General features: G+C 34.1%; 1 protein-coding gene across 1 annotated transcript in view; it reads left to right on the plus strand.

Moving 5' to 3' along the window:
* Nucleotides 1-15,791, plus strand: part of LOC143233796 (WW domain-binding protein 11) — a 33,911-nt gene that overhangs the window by 1,636 nt on the left and 16,484 nt on the right. Inside the window, exons 2-7 of the mRNA XM_076470477.1 lie at nucleotides 566-597; nucleotides 1,493-1,586; nucleotides 6,357-6,454; nucleotides 8,437-8,524; nucleotides 10,335-10,409; nucleotides 11,501-11,594. Of these exons, the coding sequence (XP_076326592.1) occupies nucleotides 566-597; nucleotides 1,493-1,586; nucleotides 6,357-6,454; nucleotides 8,437-8,524; nucleotides 10,335-10,409; nucleotides 11,501-11,594 (481 nt within the window). The remainder of the gene's footprint in view (nucleotides 1-565; nucleotides 598-1,492; nucleotides 1,587-6,356; nucleotides 6,455-8,436; nucleotides 8,525-10,334; nucleotides 10,410-11,500; nucleotides 11,595-15,791) is intronic.

The raw sequence follows: 15,791 nt of genomic DNA on the forward strand, positions 1-15,791 counted from the left end.
AAGCATAACTTTGCTCTCAGACACTTCTGTGGCTAAGAACTATAATTGTTTGGGAATCTTTACAAATAGTAACTGATATTGGACTAAGATTCATACAGATATACAGCATAAACTTTGTTACTGTTAGAGTAAATAAAAGTCTGTAAAGGTTAAACTTCTCATTTTGATGAATCTGGTCTTAGTTTTACACTTTTTGGTTTTTTACATATCCATAAAAGTTTTATTTTAGGCTGCAAGACTCAGTGTGGCTTAGTCCATCAAATCTAGAGTAATATTTATTGAATATAATGATAATAGTGAAAAGTTTAATTTTAAACAAAACAAATAATTACAATATTTAATTACCTGAAGAATTTTAAGTGAAAATAAATCTTTATTTACTTTTTGAGAATTTTAGTTCTGATTATTGTAGGTAATCATTTAAACGAATTTTGGATTTGTGAAGTGAAAGGTATTTAAGGTAGAACAGTATAAGGTATAATTTTTAGTGTAGGATTGGTCAGTACATCTTTAGAAGCTTGATATTACAAATATGTCTGTGTAATGTGTGTGATTATTTTTCCAGGAAAAGAGGCTAGGAAAAGAGAACTAAAGAAGGTGAATATACAAACTGTTTATATTACGTGTGTGCTTCACTGAAGATGTATTGTTATCACAACTTCCAAAAATACTTACAAAATAATTGTTTAAAACTTAATGATTCTATGTTATTTTACATCTTTTACATAAACACATACATATAACAGTCCTTCACAGTTGAAAGATTCACAAGGGCTGTAAGGAGTCTGTTAGACAGTTCTCAGCAAGCAGGCTGATGCAATATCTTGATTCTTTCTTTACAAAGTTGGACAATAAAGGTTAATTTGTACTGATTGAATTGTACTGTTTTTGTATCAACAAAACAGTTTTACTGGCTAAACTGAAATGCATTTACAGCATGTCATTGAACTATGATTAGGATGGCAGTCCCTGCAGCTTTGTGTCATGCAGAAAGTAGTTCATGAAATACAGTTTAGGTCACAAAATTTGCTACAAATCTTCTTGCTAGTCTGAATTTAGGGGTGGATTTAAGTATAAATTCCTAGTCAGCTAAAAAAAAAAATGGGGCAAGGTAGGCTTTATTCATACCAATATTATATATCAAGAGAAAGCAAAGAGCAGCCTGGTCAACGTTAGCTAATCTAGCTGACTGTTAAATCTGTTCCTGTCTAAATTTGCTACTAATTACTATCAAATTTATGTCTGTACTGACAATTTTATGTACCTTAAAACCCAATATTAAAATACATATTTTTACTACAGACAGATTAGGATACAGAAATGTGTATTTTTAATGTTGGGTTTTAAAGTACATAAAATTGTTAGTACAGACAGATTAAAAATGTGTATTTTTAATCTCAAGTTATTAGATACTCACAGTTATTAAAGCAGAATTTATTTTTTAAATTAATTTCAAGTTGTATTTTAAGTCTGATGAGTAAAGTTATTATAGAACAAAAAACAAAGACAGTTGGTGAGAGCAGCAGTTTTAAAAGGGAAGGACCCTCATCAGCTAATAATGGACATGGAGAAAATAGATGAAATGGGTAAGCCACTTTTGTGTTTATTTTAAAGTATTAATTCATGTCTCTTAGTTTCAGTGAATTTTGTATTGTGTGTGTATGCATATGTTGGATGTGGGTGTGCAAACAAACCCCCAAGACAATTCTGACAGTGCATTTTTTGTTTATTCAGCTATCAGCGTTGTGTAACAGAAAGAAAAGTATGTGAATGAATGAGTTTTGAAATGGTAATAGGCTTACATGGTGTTCAAAGGAAAATGTAAAGGAATAATTAGATAACAATGATAAATTACCACAATGGGTATTTCTAATTAGATATTGAAGTAAAGTTTTGATTCATAAATAGAAAAGAAAGTGAACTTTATTACTGTTACTGATTTGATGTAGTGGCTGATGTCATTGTCTTCATAGGCAATAAAACATAGTAAATGAAAAACTTCAATGCTTGTATTATTTGTGTACAGGGTATATATTTGTGAAATCTCATTGTTGTGATTTGTTTTACAAAATTGATTTTGAATTATCTGAATAAGATCATTAAAAGCAATGTGTTGAAACTGCTTTTATCAAATAGTGGAAATTCCAATGAACAAGTTATGTTTAGTAGAGTAAAATAGATATAACACAAATGTCAAAGATGTGGCCATGCTCTATGAGTTAGGATGGTAACCATCACTTTGATAGAAATGACATTTATATTTGGATATTTGCATTAGAAGCTTCTGCTAAAATATTACAGACTTAATTTGTAGTACAGAGAAGGTATGTAATGTAAAAATTTTGAAATTATGGTAATTACCTCACCTCACAAGATTGGTTATTCTTGTTTAGTACTGCTCTCTATAGGCAAACTTTTTCTTTATGCATGCCACAAGTCTTCCATTGCCCTCCCATTTTTGTAATTAGAAGATTCCAACATATTTCTCATACAAATCATTATGCATCACTCCCTAACCAATAGGAACATGATATGCTCACATGATGCATGTGGCTTCCTCTACCAACCCCTCATTTCTTGTTTGGCAGTGCTTTAGTTCTGATGTCTTTTGTTTCAGTCCTGACTCAGAATGGTTTCCTTCAGTTTAACATATATTTTATCTCATTTATTTTCAGCAATTTTAACTTCTATTTTGAAAGCATTTATTTACTTGTGTTTTGCCAACAAATATTTTGCTTCTTTGTATTATTTCAAGCATGCATGCCAAAGTTCACTTCACCATTTTGAGTTAAACTAATTCATTTAAACCATACTTCAGGTTACATGTACAGGTGATCAATCAGGAGTTTTATTGGCATTTATCTACAGAGAGATTGAGTGATATATTGACGTATGGACAACCTTTGTTTTCCTTTCACTGCTCCTCTTCTTCCTGTGCTTTTCAATCCTGGTCATGTTGACAGTGATTTTGATTGTTTGCCTTCCCCAGTTTGCTGGTTTCTCAAAGTTTCTTTCATGGCCTTTGAGAAGGGTTCTTTTGTCTCCTCAATATCTCATATCTCCGTTTTTTTTGTTTTTGCAAGGTCTTTCCTTCCCTTATCCTTACCCTTTTGATCTATTCTTTCCAGATAATTCAACTGTCCCTGCGTCTGGTACTTTCATACTTGGACCTTAATGTTGTCCTCCATTCCATTGCTTTACCTCCATTAGAACCCATTGGCTCATATTCTTTATTTCACCTATCCCTTAAAACTATTTCCTTCCTATTTTGCCTGCAGCTGCCATCCGTCAGATATATTTGCTGTAGCCATCCATCACACACACATGCTGTACCTCCAAACATTTCTTCTTTCTATAGAGCATTCCTTCCTTCACAGACCTTGGTGACTTGAGAAAGTAACTTTCTCTTTTCATCTATTTTCCTTTCTGTTATTTCTAATTATATCCTCATCCTTATCTATATAGATTTCTATGCCCAGTGTACACACTTCATTGTTATATTGCCTACATGGTTTCCTTCAAGGGTTCTCGTTTCTGATTATTTGATGTTTTCATTCACATCGAATCTGCCACCTCACTTTTTCCCTTGCTTCTCATCTTGGTCAGCCTTTGTAGAAGATTCTGCAATTGGATGTGTTGACCACCATGCTGTTTTCTTTTCTTGCAAGGGTCTTTGCTTTGAATTAATCTCTTGGAGCCTGTTCTGTGGTGTGGGCTGCCTGGCCAGGTATTTTTTAACAACAGATTCTGCACTTTACGCCATGTTGAACGCTCGCTCTTATGCATGGCTCTGCATGGCTGCTGTAGAAATGGGATGTTCCACAGTGTCACTGGAAAGTTACCTACTTTACAATAATTACTTCATAAACAAGTCTTTTTTGGGCTGTACTACTCATGGACTGCATGGGTGAAGTAGAAAGGGATATTTGCCCATCCCTTGAGTAAAAAACTTCAAATGGTCTGCTTTTCAAAATAAGGTATCATGGGTGGAGGCGTTCTTCTGAATGTTTTCCACTAAACAGTTGGCTATAACCTGTCAGTCAAGAGCAGGGTAGTGGTGTTCTGCTGGTGTAAATGTGATGTGGCCTCCACTGGAGTTGAGCTGTCCTTTTACTGGTGGACATGGCTTTTTGATATTAATCATACTATCACGGGAATTGATCCATTTTTTTCATAGATGATATATTTTCCTGACACTATTTACACAGTCACTGGAGTTGACCCATCACTTTCCTGGATAATATGGCATCCATATACTATTTATTTATTTAACAGCACCCAAAACCAATGGAGCTGATCTGTCATAATCTAACATGGGCTCCTTATCCTAAATACACTAATGAGGAGTTGATCCATTGCTGTACTGTACTGGTTGATGTGGTCTTCTGTTATTCATTTACATATATGATGAGTTGGCCCATCACCTTAAGGCTGATATGGCCTCCTTTTACACGTTCCATACCATCTAAAGTTGGTCTGTCGCACATGCTGTTCACCCCTTTTGATTGGTAGCTCTCATCCTACCTTTACAAGGATGCCAGTTCCCAGTGTTGAGGTGTTGGATTTCAGTGAACTAATCAACACAAGTTGAATCTATCCTCTCTATGCCAGATGGCCAGTCAAGTATTTTTGTAGGGTGTTTATCATAGGTTTGTACCCAGGTGTGGATTTTAATCTCCAATTTTTGGGTTTGTGGTGAAGATATAACTCTCACTGTACTCTCATGTGGTTGTCAGTATCCCATAGAATTTTTAGATATAGTTCTACTTGCCAAGTGCAGTCCTATGCACCTTAACCACTTTACACCTTGCAATTTCCACCATTATGTTTTATGAATTTCTACACATGGACAAAGAGTATACCTGGCTCTTTCTTCTATGGTTAGGGTATTCTTCAGATGCTTTTGAGGGTAATTCTATTGTTTCTTCACACTTATCCCTCTTTGTTCTCAGAAGAAGTAAATACTGCATTGGAAGTAAAAATTTTCATATACTGAAAATATATTTCCAGTGGTACTTCTCATCCTTCCTCTTTAGTTTCCTGGTGCTCACTCCTTCTGACAAACTTCAAAGTGAAGGTTTGGTAGAGAAGAGTATATTAGAGGGAGCCACATGCATCATGTGAGCATGCCATTCTCCTATTGGTTAAGAAATGATGCATGAGAGATAAACTGAAAATTTTCAATTCCGAAGGGGGGGTACAAAAGGTTTGTGGTATGTGTGAAGAAAAAGTTTGCATAAAGAGGGCAGCATTGAACAAGAATAATTGATCTTGTGACAGGAAGTAAATACTAATTGAAAATACATTTTCAGAGTAGGAAAATTATAACATCTGAGTTTGTGGAAATTTTATAAAAAGTTGAAAATTTAATCAGACATGATATAAATGTTACCATGACCACTACTACATTTGTCGTATTCCAGCTGGCTGAATGAACCGTGATATTGAATAAAAGGCTTCTTTGGTACTGTATATGGCAGATATAGTGTTTATGACACATTATTCTTTGAGTATGAATTCTAAGAATACTTGTGGTTATGCATTATCCTAGGTTTATTAAGAAATATTATTAGTGAGTAAAACAAAATATATTCTAATGGAGGCCAAAGTAGTAGGACTATTGATTAAAATAATCTGTCCTACAATACTTTGGTCTAAGTTTACATTATCTCACTGAAAATTCACCAATTTTACACCTAACTCAGTTTCCTTAGAAAGATTATTTATTTCGGTCTTGTAACTGATTATGAAAAGAAATTTAATCTATACAGTATTTTAAAAGCTACAAAAAAACTCCATAATATTAAAGTGAAGAAAAACTAATGTTACCCAATACCACGTAATGGATTGGGTGACTTTTTATTTCTAATATTTTGTTGAATAACAATTCTGACCTACCTTACATGATAGAGTTCTTTCAGTATAATATGGAGAGGAGTACTTATGCAGAGACACCTGCTCTACACGATAGTTCCTTCAGTATAACATGGAGAGGAATACTTATGCAGAGACACCTGCTCTACACGATAGTTCCTTCAGTATAACATGGAGAGGAATACTTATGCAGAGACACTATCCTACACGATAGTTTCTTCTGTATGATAGGGAGTGGAATACTTTTGCAGAGACACCTACTCTACATGGTAGAGTTCCTTTAGTATAATATGGAGAGGAGTACTTGTGTAGAGACAGATAGAAAGTTGTGCACAAGATTGGAAATGCATACTTAGATTAGTTGGGATAATGGTAAAACCTAGTTGGAATAGGATTTATGAGCTCTGCAAAACTGTCTTTATGTTAGTGAACATGTCTGTTTTTATTATAATAATGATATGATGTGTCGTTTCCTTTTACAGAGTTTAATCTTGCACATCCACCTCCATTAAATGAGAAGGTGCTACGAGACAAGAGAAAGAAACTAAAGGAGACTTGGGATAGAGTCTTAAGATTATATGTGAGTCCTCTTTTTAATTATTGAACTAAAGGAGACTTGGGACAGAGTCTTAAGATTATGTGCGAGTCCTATTTAATTATTAAACTAAAGGAGACTTTGGACAGAGTCTTAAGATTATATGCGAGTCCTATTTAATTATTGAACTAAAGGAGACTTGGGACAGTATTAAGATTATATGTGAGTCCTATTTAATTATTAAACTAAAGGAGACTTGGGACAGTCTTGAGATTATATGTGTGTCCTATTTAATTTTTAAACTAAAGGAGACTTGGGACGGAGTCTTGAAATTATATGTGTGTTCTATTTAATTATTAAACTAAAGGAGACTTGGGATAGTCTTAAGATTATATGCGAGTCTTATTTAATTATTAAACTAAAGGAGACTTGGGATAGAGTCTTAAGATTATATGTGAGTGTTATTTAATTATTTTCTTTTGTAGATGGTGTTTTTTACACAATTCACATTTAAATTGAATATCAGAACCTATGCTAAATATGTGGTATTAGAAAACTATTAAAGAAGTTTCGTATGGTTGGCTTTTGCCACTGACCATTGTGTTTTTGGTTTCTCACCTGTCAAATGATATTGCAGTTTGCTTATCATGGCTAGGCTACAACATGTTGTGGTTTTTTTTTTTTTGGGTGGTCCAGCCCTGCTTCCACAAATGGAGCCATATTCTTTTGTTTTCCAATGCTATCAAAGGCAAGAGATGTTTCCATTTTGGAAATTCTAAATATCTCTTTATGGTATAAGTGTATGGTTATTTTGTGTTGAACATCATTGCTTGTAAGACTACTTTTGGTAATAAAATCCATTCTGGAGTCATTTGTTTCTACTAGACTGCAAGTTATTGTAATGAATGTTATTCTAAAAAATTAGTCTAATGTATTCAATTTAGCAGAGAAACTATAAACTAGGTTTTTACTAATATCTCTTTCTTAACCTAAAATTAGTAAAGAAAATTGTTTTAAAATGTGCTGAAACATTATTACCTCTTGTCCTGTGAATTCTCATTTTTATTTTTATAGTGAGATGTGTAGCAATGAGAAAAATATAATTGAAACAACATTAAAATGTGCTAAATTATCTTCCAAGTGAAACTTGACCAGTGTTTATAGACAGCATTTGAGAAGGAATATAAAAAACCTTCATTGCTTCACATTCTCAGAACATTTTACTGTGATGAGTTTTAAATGTGAAAACTTCTTTATTTACATTTTCCGAGACTCAGCCAACTGACATAAAACTGAACACTTTCTTATTTGTATTGTTTTCTGTGACTCAACTTACTGATATAAAACTGAACACTTCTTTATTTTGTATTGTTTTCTGTGACTATTTTTACTGATATAAAACTAAACACTTCTTTATTTGTTTTGTTTTCTGTGACTTTGATGATATAAAACTATAAACACTTCCTTATTGTATTATCTGTGGCTCATTTTACTGATATAAAACTGAACACTTCTTTATTTGTATTATTCTCTGTGGCTCAACTTATTAATATAAAACTGAACACTTTATTTGTATTGTTTTCTGTGACTCAGCTTACTGATATAAAACTGAACACTTCTTCATTTTGTATTGTTTTCTGTGACTCAACTTACTGATATAAAACTGAACACTTCTTTATTTTGTATTGCTTTCTGTGACTCAACTTACTGATATAAAACTGAACACTTTATTTGTATTGTTTTCTGTGGCTCAACTTCCTGATATAAATCTAAACACTATATTTGTATTGTTTTCTGTGACTTAGCTTACGGATATAAATAAATAATATTTTTATAAACAATCTGTGTTAATTTCTTGTCTATTTTGATCTCAGATGAAAACTAAGATTGCTAAATTACTTTAGGCCTTATGAAGTTTTGGCTTCATAGTAAGTTTGACTTGCCTCATTTAAGTATGGAAAATCTAATATTTTAAAAATGAAAAAATGAAAACACCTTTCTGATAATAGGATATATTTTGATTTCAGCAAAAAGAAGACCCAGACAGATGGTCAGACTTGAGAAAAATGGAGATAGATTATGATAAACGTAGAAATCAACTGATAAAGTACTTTGGTAAATAAAATCTTTTATCTTCATATTCAGCTATCCCAAGAAGTTAGAGGAAATGTTGAAAACTTGTAGGTTCAAAAATAACAGTCAAATCTAACAGAAGAATGATTGATCAGTCTGTGATGTCGAGAAAACCCACTTGTAGAGAAATATATATGTAAAAACGGCTCGTTTGGGTTGAGAAAATTTTTTGCGTAGAGGAATGAACAATGTTTCAACCTTCTTCGGTCATCGTCAGGTTCACAAAGAAAGAGAGAGGTAACTGACCGGAAGCTGACCACATGTTTGAAAGGGGTTGTGTAACTGAGTGTCGAAATGTAGCTGGCGGGCTTAGATGTTTAAATATATAATTTTATATTATTTATTTTATTATTATTATTATTTATTATATTATTTTTTAATATAGATATAAAAGTGTTCCTTTGTATTGGTTTATTTTGGGCTGAAGTTGTATATGTAAGGCTTCTTTAATTTTGCATTTGTTTATGTTTGTTTCTTTATTTAGTATTTTGGTGTTTTCTATGTTAATGTTGTATTTATTTGACTTGCAGTGTTTGAAAACGTGTGAAGGTGACTTTTTATGTTCTTTAAATCTGATTTCCATTTTTCTACTTGTTTCTCCAATATAGAAGACGTGGCAGTTATCACATTGTATTTTATAAATAATGTTGGTGTGGTGTTTGTCAGTGTAGTTTTTACCCAGCATAGACCTCAGTTTTATGCCTGGTTTTTGAATAAATTTTGTATTAACTGGAATGTCATATTTTGTTACTAATTTTTACCATATACTGCTGCATACTATATATTCATTAAAAAAAACATTATATGTACACACCTAGACAATAAGCAAAATCACTAACAAAAGTAAATATATCCCAAAAATTAAAAAAATCACGAAACCATATACTGCTGCATACCATACATTCCCGACATCAGCAGAAAAATAACCAACATTTGGCAAAAACTAGTAACAAAATATGACATTCCAGTTAATACCAAATTTATTCAAAAACCAGGCATAAAACTGAGGTCTATGCTGGGTAAAAACTACACTGACAAACACCACACCAACATTATTTATAAAATACAATGTGATAACTGTCACGATTTCTATATTGGAGAAACAAGTAGAAAAATGGAAAACAGATTTAAAGAACATAAAAAGTCACCTTCACACGTTTTTGAACACTGCAAGTCAAATAACCACAACATAACCATAGAAAGCACTCAAATACTAAATAAAGAAACAAACATAAACAAACGCAAAATTAAAGAAGCCTTACTTATACAACAACTTAAACCCAAAATAAACCAATATAAAGGAACGTCTTTATACCTATATTAATATAATAAAATAAATAAATTATATATTCAAACATCTTTATATCTATATTAAAAAATATAATAATAATAAAATAAATAATATAAAATTATATATTTAAACATCTAAGCACACCCTCTACATTCCAACACTCAGTTACACAACCCCTTTGAAACATGTGGTCAGTTACCTCTCCCTTTCTTTGTGAACCTGACGATGACCGAAGAAGGTCGAAACGTTGTTCACTCATCTATGCAAAAAATTTTCTCAACACAAACAAGCAGTTTTTACATATAGATTGATCAGTCTAATAATATTAATTTCATTGCCAAGTTAATATGCTTTTAAGAGTTTTTATTGTTGTATGTAATCATTTGTTTAAAGCCAGGGTTGATATTTGATATAATTGTTTAATCTTGTTATGAATTTTGCATGTCAAATGTATAATATTTTTATAGTAGTAGAAAATATATAAACTGCTGCTTGTTACAGAGTCTGTAAAGTATGCCCAGCAAGTGCAAGTGGAAGAGATCCCTTTACCTTCTGCACCCAGTATGCCATTTGTTAGTAAGTATAAAAACACTTATTTTTTATCTTGGTTGTAACATGACAACTTCTTGTAAATTTATATTTAAGATTTCTGTGTTTTCTGGTAAAATAATTCCCTTAATTATTTTTCTAGGCAATTCTTTCTTGTTATTTCATTACAAGTTAGCAGTATAATAGTTAATGTAAATGGCATTTTGGGATATAACAGTGTAAGCACAAAGTTATATTTTGATTCATGAAGGCAGCACTAGAAAATGTATTATTTCAATTAATGTAAGTAGTATTCTAAAATTTAATGCTCACTTAGCTAAAAGTGTGAAGTTATTTATATTAGAAATCTGATATTATTAAATGTGTCTTCACATAATTTGGCAATATTAAAAGCCTGCTGTCCACAAAAAATATTTCAATAAAGAATTTGAATTAAAGGTTTTCTAGTCTATCTATGTGTTTTTAATTTACCAGAGCTGCTTAATATTAAACATGTCTGTCCTGTAACACACTTGTATTTAATGCCTTGTATGTTTCTATAATTTCAGAATAGCAAATTTTATGTTGGAGAGTTTTGTAATGTAACCCACCATAAATTTATGAAGGCTTCACAGAATGAGTCTTAAGTGCATTAAGGCAATTTTAATGCTAAGAATAAAAATAATTTTTACATCTTTCTTTTAATATTTCATTTGTATAACCAGAACTTCTCAAATGAATATAAAAGTTTTTGTCTTGGAAGAACTTTATGTTGATCTGAAATGGTCATGAGTTGTGCACTCTGACTGTTTTGTACTGAAAGAGTTTTGTGCACCATTTTAGAATTTAATATTCAAAGAACCATTCTTGAATCTGATAATTCCAAACAGCATTATTGAATCTTACTTTACATTGTAGAGAGTATTAACATTTCACTTTTTAAACCTTTTTTAAAAAGCTCTGTATGTAATAGATCTTCCATGGAAGATCAACAGCTTACTTGGAAATGAATATTTTGTAGCTTTGAAATTTAGTTCAAGGTGCATACGTAGCAGATATTTTTGTATTAGTTTTTATCATTCTAAAGTATGTAAAGTTCATTCAGAAACTGTAAGTAACAAATTGAACCTTCTTCACAGTTCCTGCACAGATTCCGCTGCCCAATGAAATTCCACTTCCATCTGCTCATTTGCATCAGCCTCAATCAATTCTAAAGAGATCCTCTGCATTTGAGTAAGATTTTTGACAGTAAGAAACAATTATGAAAAGCAAATATATAAGAAATGTACTGAACGTTAAAACATGAAATTATTATATGTCTTTAGTTTCTGTAATATAAGGTTTGAGTTTCTTTTTATATTGTATTACATTTGTGTGGGCTTAGGTGACACACACATGCATATATATATTTCATTTACTTTTATATATACATAAAAGTAAAAAAATAAGAAGATTTAGGAGAAGTTACAACTTATAGGCAGTGTTTGCAAATACAGATTATTAACCATTCTGAGAAATATATATATATACAGTGATAGTTAAGCAGGTAAACATAAGAAAGGAGTTCAGTGGTTTCCTATATTATCACTGAATTGTATCTTTCTGTACCATATGGGTATCTCGGGTCTTACTATTCATATTGTAGTAAGTTCCTACAGCTGTTTCAAGTCTTACTTTTCATACTCCCCTCGAGGTGGATTCCTGTACATTGTGAGGAGACTTCCCAGAGTAGGTTCTGTACTTTCCGTTTACCTCCTCTGGAATTTAAACATCCACCCACGTGTTTGCCGTGTGTGGCGACCCGTGAAAGGGAGGAGAGGATCCTGGTGGTCGAAAGGTCCAACCATAACATGCCATTTGGCCTTGAATTCCTGTAGATGGGTGGTTTTGAGGTGGCACCACCAGGGTCATTCGCCTGGTCCGCTTAAACTGGGGTTAATCGAGTGCCATTGTTAAACATTTTCAATGAGTGTTGTGGACATTGTGTCTGATGCTGGTATTTGGGTATATAGTGCTCACGAAACCCTTGCATTGCTGCAATGTCCTTGTTTGTCATTGTGATGCATCCCCTCATAGTGCTCCATGGTAGGTGGTGTCAGTGGACTCTGAAATGTAATTCCTTTATTATGGATACCTCCATTCATTAAAAATGAAAAAAACTAAAAAAACAAAACAGATAATCAAAAAAATGACCACTCATGGACAATTCTGTTGTAGAGCCACTATCACAGTCAGATTCTGTACCTTGATTTTGAATTATGCATTTCTTATTTGAGAAATCCTTAGGACAAATGTCGTCTTTATTATTCAAAAGGGATTAGAGGGGCTTGCTGGCTCCCTCAAGTTAGTAAAGAAGTAACACACTGGAGACATTTTAGTGGAAACATCTTCATCACAATAATACCAAACTTCTCTTGAAATCAAAGGTCACTGGGTATATACCCATTGAGATTACTTCCCATACAACTTTGCATTATTCCAGAAAATTTAAATAACATTCCTTAGCCAGAGAGTCTCGATGGTTTCTCCAGCCAAGGTGTTTCTGCAGTGTGTTAGATCTCCACTCTCAAAAATGGAATTATGATGCTTACTAATGTTCTGAAACTGATGTTTACATCACATCCTCCTGCCACAGTCAAAATAGGTTATCTGAACTCTAAGGTATGGCCGTACATTCCTAACCTTCTCGGATGTTTTCAGTGCCAGCGGCGGTTCAGTTACTCCAAGACATCATGTTGTGGTGGCCAAGACCATGATGCCTGTGAGTGTGAACTGGAACCATGCTGTGTTAACTGTAGTGGTTCATACCATTTTTACTCTACTTCTTTCCCTAAGCTAGTGGAGGAGAAAGAGGTGCAACACTTGAAGACTATAAACAATATTTCCTACCCAGAGGCTCAGAAATTATTTTCCCCCACTCCATCTTGGTCATATGTTGATGCACTCTGTTCCACTGTCACAGTGGGAGTGCAAATAGGTATCTTGGTCCCTCCAGCAGAGTTGTTTGCAAAACATTTGAAGAGTCTTTTGCCCTCCATGGTTAAGAGAGTTGATGAATCCATGCTTACTTCCATCTTTCTCTCTATAACTCCTTCCAGTGGCTGTCCAAGTTCACTTACTTTAGCTTCTGTTTTGGGTGTTTCCTCAAGTACATTCTCTTCTGTAGCCCTGAGATGCGAAACGATTATTCGTTAATGCCCTCAGTTACTTAAATCTTTGTCCAGAGACAGAGACCAACCTACTTGACCAAGGGCAGAATCCGTGGAGGCTGATAGACCTCCGTCTAATAAAAAAAAAATGTAGTTGAAAACAGAAGATCTTCCCACCCCATTCTTTTCCACATAAATAAAAATAACACCTTTTATACAGTGGAACTGTCAGGGTTTCCATTCAGATATGGATGACATTAAAGATTTGATTGATTCTTACTATCCTGTGTGTATCTCCTTACAGGAAACATTTCTGAAACCTGCCAATGCAGTCACCCTTTGGCAGTTTTCTTTGTACAGAAATGACAAGTTGTGTGATGAACAGGTGCATGGAGGGGCAGCACTGCTGATCTTTCAGCATGTGCCCACCCTGTCTTTGCCACTGGTACACACTTGGAGGCTGTAGCCATATGTGTTTCCTTGGGTTGTACCATCACTGTTTGTTCTCTTTACCTGGCTCCTGAAGAGTTCTATGATCAGTCAGACCTTGATGCCTTAATTGAACAGTTACTGGAGGATTTAATGGATGTAATCCCCTCTGAGGTGGTGCTGATATTGATAGGAGGGATCATTTCTCTCTTCAATACTGGTTCTTATACTTACTTTCATGCACTTAGTCTTTTACTGCTATTGATCTCTCTAACTGCTTTCCTTCACTTTTCTCTTATTTTTCTTGGAGGGTTAACAGTAATCCACAAGGCAATGATTATTTTTCCATCATTTTGAGAGAGAGTGGTTGTAGTCAATGCCACCTGTTCCATGTGCCTTGATGGAAGTTTGACCAGGCTAACTGGCCCTCTTTTACTGCTCTCTTGGAATATGATCCTGCTGTCATCTGTAAGCCATCGATAGATGACTGCATGGCAGCATTGATTGACTATTGTCCAGGCAGCTGCTCAGTGTATTCCTAAAACCTTGACATGTTTTCCACAATATCTTCACCTGTAGTGGAATCTTGCCTGCCTCATGGCATGGAAGGCTCAAAAACGGGTCTGGGATGCCTTTTGTAGGTCAGACATCAAAGCTAGAAGGAATCTTGGATTAAATACACATCTAGCTTACCTTTTACCATCAGTTCCAAAGTCATATGGGACAAGATTCGAAAGGTATGCATCTATCCACCTTTAAATCTTGCTCTTTGATGGCCAGGAAGTTGCTGATGCTCAGAGCATTGCCGATACTTTTGGCTAGAGCTTTTCTCATGCATCTACCACTTCTGCTTCATCCCCCACTTTCTAAGCCATCAAGACAACGATTATCTCTTTCCTTTCAAGCTGAAGATCTTTATGACTGTAATTGCCCCTTTATGCTGGTGGAACTCAAGCTTGCTTTTCATTGGTCTGGCAGTACATCAGTTGGACCTGAAGATATTCACTACAAGATGCTGCATTATCTCTTTCCTGATTCTCTTGCTATTCTTCTTGTTTTTAACTGGATCTGACAAGAGAATGTTTTCCATGATGCTCAGTGCCATGCTATTGTCCTCCCTTTTTCTAAGCCTGGGAAGAATTCCAAGATTTCTTTGAACTACCGTCTAATTGCTTTGATGAGCTGTGTGTGTAATATCTTATAGAGGATAATTAATGAGTCTTGTTTGGTTCCTCAAATCAAACAACCTCCTCTCACCCACTCAGTGTGGGCTCCTACAACAGTTCTTCACCGTGGACTACCTGGTTTGACTTGAAACTTCAATCAGGGAAGCCTTTCTCAAATGATATCTTGTTACTGTATTTTTGTACCTTGAGAAAGTTTAAAGTAAGGCATTCTGCAAGACCTCTGCTCATGTGGATTGTGTGGCCATTTGTCCATTTTTATTAAATATTTTTAATTGATCAATGATTCCAAGTCTGCATTGGTTCAACAATATCTTATTCTTTCTCACAGGAACTTGGAGTCCCTCAGGGCTGTGTCTTGAGTGCCACACTTTTCATTATAAAGATTAATGTCATTATTGCATCAGTGGACAACTCCCCCATACAGTTCCAAATGGTCTCTATGTCGATATGTTCCACATCTCATGTCGGTTGTCATCATAAGATTTATTGAACTGCAGCTACACACTGCTCTCAATCATTTACTAAAGTGTATCACAGTAAAAGGTTTTACCTTTTTGCACTCTAAAACTGTTTGCATGCACTTCTGCCACCAACGGGGTATTCACCCCTTTTCCAAACTCCTTTCCGGAGAAGTTGTGTTTCCTGTGGTCTCTAAGGGAAGTTCT

The sequence above is a fragment of the Tachypleus tridentatus genome, chromosome 12 (genome assembly GCF_004210375.1).
Source record: "Tachypleus tridentatus isolate NWPU-2018 chromosome 12, ASM421037v1, whole genome shotgun sequence".
NCBI classification, from domain to species: domain Eukaryota; kingdom Metazoa; phylum Arthropoda; class Merostomata; order Xiphosura; family Limulidae; genus Tachypleus; species Tachypleus tridentatus.